Genomic DNA, 4187 nt, shown 5'->3' with positions numbered 1-4187 from the left:
TCTCAGATGGGGGTGTTCTGGTGGCCAGCATGGAGGTGGCAGGACCAGCTGGAGCTGGGGGAGTCACTAACTCTGAGGGAGAAGTCACCCAACCAGAGGGCTGAAAGTCCAGGGAGGGAGCAGAGGCCCCACAGGGGTGACTGAGGCCCTGGTGGCAAGTCCCTAGTCAAAGTCCAGGCCAGGCCTCTACCTTTAAGGCAGAGTGCCAAGGTGGCAAGAACCCTGCACTCCCCGGAATTCTGAATGCTTTGGTCATAATTGATCCCTGCAATGCTCCAGGACATTCAGCTAGAAGGTGGATGGCCATAGAGTGGTTTTCAGGGAGGAGCTGATGGCTCTCTGAAGCTCTAGCAATGTCATCCTGGTTTAGAGGCCTAGACTCTGGCTTGGGCCACTCCTTGGGTCAGGTGGGAGGCAGCTTGGCTTCCCCCACTGGCCAAGTCTCCAGCTGCATCATACATATGCCTGTGGAGGTCTCCAAAGCTGTGGAAGACAGTTCACTTCGTTGTCGAGGAAAAAAAATTGAAACCACAGAATCAAGGTTGAGATCAGAGAATACAAGACTTAAAAAGTATTGTACTGATCTGGACAAAAAGGATGAAGCAGCACAGCTTCAAATAAACCTTCAATCTACAAGTTACCAAAACCAGCTGCAACAGAAACAGGTAGACTTCAGCCATCTTCAAGCAAGCCAGATGGCACTACAGGAGCAGGTGTTGAGCCTGCAGTCAGCTGCTCAATCAGTACCTTCAGGAGCGGGTGGTGTACCAGCAACCAGGGCACCTTGTTCATTCGGTTATGGACTCAGCCATCATTTTTCAACTTTCTGTGATGATGCCAAGGACTTTAGTAACATAATTTCATCACAAAAGGAAATAAACAGATTGAAAAATGAAGTTTCAAGACTTGAATGTGAAGTTGGCCATTGGAGGCGTAACACGCAGGCACAAAGAACAAATGATTCAGATCAAAGTGAAATCAGCAAACTATACCATACAATTAAGGTACTGGAACAAAACCGAAGTCAGGACATGGATCATCACCAACATGAAATGTCCGTTTTGCAGAATGCACATCAACAGAAACTGGCAGAGTTAAATCACCAGCATAAACAGGAGTCATATGACTATGAAGGACGGATCGCAGAACTTGAAAAGCTGTTACACCAAGGTGACTCAGGAGTTACAGTCACTGATGAGTCTCAAGTCTGGGAGATGCAAAACACTATTCAGGTTCTACAAACTGAAAAACTAGAGTCCACAAGAAGAATCAAAGAACTTGAGGATACAATCAAAGTCATAAAGAAAAAATTATCTTCTGCAGAACACGACAGAGATGTCCTGAAGAGAGAAAAAGAGCAGCTCAGTGTGGAAAAGAGACAAATAATTGAAGAGTGTGAAAACTTGAAAGTGGAATGTAGTAAATTGCAGCCTTCTGTGATGGAGCAGAGTCATCCTGCTACAGAAAAGGGAACAATATCTCCACAGAGTTCATCAGTGGGAGAAGTGTTGAGAATACAACAAGCCCTGTCTGATGCTGAAAATGAAAAAATGAGTCTGAGTAGTTTAAAACAAGATACCAGTCTTGCTGAAGACAATCTGAAACTTCAAATGCATGTCCAAGTTTTAGAAAAAGAGAAATCATTATTGAGTCAAGAAAAGGAAGAACTTCAGATATCACTTTGCAAATTGAGCTGGGAATATGAAGTCATTAAAAGTTCGGCTTCAACAGACATGAATTTGAATGTACAAATACATGACTTAACACTTAACTTGGATGCTAAGGAGCAAGAACTGAATGAAAGTATTAACGAAAAGGAAATGCTGATAGCTGAGTTAGAAAAACTGGACAACGAGAACCAGGAAGCTACAAAGCACATGAATTTGATAATAGATGAGCTATCAAAACAGCAAAATGAAGGAGATGGTCTAATCACGAAATTGAAACAAGATCTAGATGACAAAAAAGAGAGAGTTCATCAATTTGAGGAGGATAAAACGGACATAACTAAAGAGTTGCATGTAGAGAAAGAAAAGTTAACTGAGAGTGCACTGAGCCTCCGTGATTTGCATTTAACCAAGCAGAAGCTTGAAGATAAAGTTGAAGATTTAGTAAATCAGCTAAGTCAGTCACAAAAAAGTAGTTTAAATATCCAGCAGGAAAACCTGGAACTTAAGGAATACATTAGCCAAAAGGAAGAGGAACTATGTAGAGTTCAGAACGAGTTAAGACATGCTGTTAATGAAGACTCTCATTTTAAGGATGACTTGCTTAAAGAAGGGGAAGTCGAAATTACAAACTTGAAGCAAAATCTTGCAGAAGTAGAACAGCTCAATGAAAATTTAAAGAAAGTTGCTTTTGATCTGAAAATGGAAAATGACAAGTTGATTTCAGCATGTGAAGATGTAAGGCATCAATTGGAAGAATCTATTGCTGGTAACAACCAAATTTCTCTAGAAAAAGACACTATTATGGAGACTCTGAAAACAGAGAAAGAACAGATAGAAGTAGAACTGTGTCAGGCCAAAAAGAAACTGTTGGAAGAAGCAAACAATTACAGGCAGACTATTCAGGAACTCTCAAATGTATGTAATTGTAATACCTCTGCCTTACAGCTGGAACAGGAGCATGTAGTGCAACTCAGTCAAGAGAAAGACTTTGAAATAGCAGGACTCAAAAAGAATATTGAGCAAATGGCTACTGATCAAAAAGAAACTAAGGAAATGTTGGCATCTCGTTTAGAAGAACAGAAGCAATTGATGCAACTTATAAATGAGAAAGAAATTTTTATTGGCCAACTCAAACAAGAAAGTTCAGCACTGCAAAAGGATTTGGATAAGTGTTCTCAGGCCTTAAAACAAAATGAAACTTTAAGGCAGACCATAGAGGGTAAAGACAGAAGTCTTAGCTCCATGAAAGAAGAAAACAGTCATCTGCAAGAAGAATTGGAAAGACTTAGGGAACAGCAGAATCGAGTTGGAGCTGTGGTTGAGCCTCAAACCCTCGATAGTATCACAGAACTAGAATCTGAGGTATCTCAACTGAATATCATCAAGAATCATCTGGAAGAGGAAGTTACACATCATCAAAAGGTCATTGAAGATCAAAACCAGAGTCAAATGCAGCTACTTCAGTCTCTACAGGAGCAGAAGGAGGAAATGGATAAATTGAAATACCAGTATGAGCAGATGAAGGCTGCACATACCCAACTGTTTTTTAAAAAAGACAAGGAAATTAAGAATTTGCAGAAAACCATCGAACAAATAAAAGCCCAGGGGCATGAAGAGAGACAGGACATTCAAACAGAGAATGCTGATAGTTTTCCAGAAACAAAAGTGAAAAGCCTTAATATAGAAAATGGGAGTGAAAACCATGCCATATGTAAAGCCAAAATGGAAAAATTTGTGGAAAGAATCAAAGAACAAATACTTGAGATTCAACTTTGTAATTCAAAGAATGTATCTTTAACCAAACAGATCGATCAGCTGTCTAAAGATGAGGTTGAGAAACTCACTCAAATTATCCAGCAGAAAGACGTGGAAAGACGAGCTCTTTGTGCTAGAATGTCTCCAGTTTCATACACCTAGGATGTCCTTGACCTCCAGCAGCAACTCCAGACCTTCACTATGGAAAGAAAACAAGGATTATTTGTTAGTATCCATTTAACTATTTCAATTGGCTACAAAGTCACTTCAGGTTAAATTCAATTTTCTAGGTGTTAAATATAGCCATTTTGAATGGGAAGATCCAAAAGTGTCCCCAACATACCCTTGAGACCAGATGAGCAAACTAGGCTTAATAGTTCTTTATGAGGACTTTTTGTTCAACATTGTCCAACTACTAAAACAAAATTACACTTGGAGGGCCCAAATATGAAATTTAGTGGTTCAATTCTAAGATCCTTTTTATCAAAATTCTTTAATCAAAACCTATTCATTTAACTATTTCAATTGGCTACAAAGTCACTTCAGGTTAAATTCAATTTTCTAGGTGTTAAATATGTCCATAAGGAAAATGGTTTCTACACGTTAAGTGTGAGTCAAACCAAAAGTCTTAATACATCAATCATTTCCAATGGAAAAGTTAATTTGTAAGAATGTATCATTAAAATCTGGACTGTTTATCTAAACACTTCTCTGGGTTATCAAAAAGCGTATTTAAAATAATCTTTTTTTTATTTTTGTAAA

General features: G+C 39.1%; 1 protein-coding gene across 1 annotated transcript; it reads left to right on the top strand.

The window, feature by feature from the left end:
* Positions 1-353: 353 nt before the first annotated feature.
* On the top strand, positions 354-3776 carry LOC124099026 (thyroid receptor-interacting protein 11-like). Its single transcript, XM_046453975.2, is given in 1 exon segment — positions 354-3776. A coding segment is annotated over 1 exon segment (3348 nt). The 3' UTR covers positions 3702-3776.
* Positions 3777-4187: the final 411 nt, after the last annotated feature.

This window comes from Marmota monax, unplaced genomic scaffold (assembly GCF_021218885.2).
Source record: "Marmota monax isolate L192 unplaced genomic scaffold, Marmota_monax_Labrador192_F-V1.1 WCK01_AAM20220418_F8-fsc00011, whole genome shotgun sequence".
Lineage (NCBI taxonomy): Eukaryota > Metazoa > Chordata > Mammalia > Rodentia > Sciuridae > Marmota > Marmota monax.
This window is presented reverse-complemented; position numbering and strand designations above follow the sequence as displayed.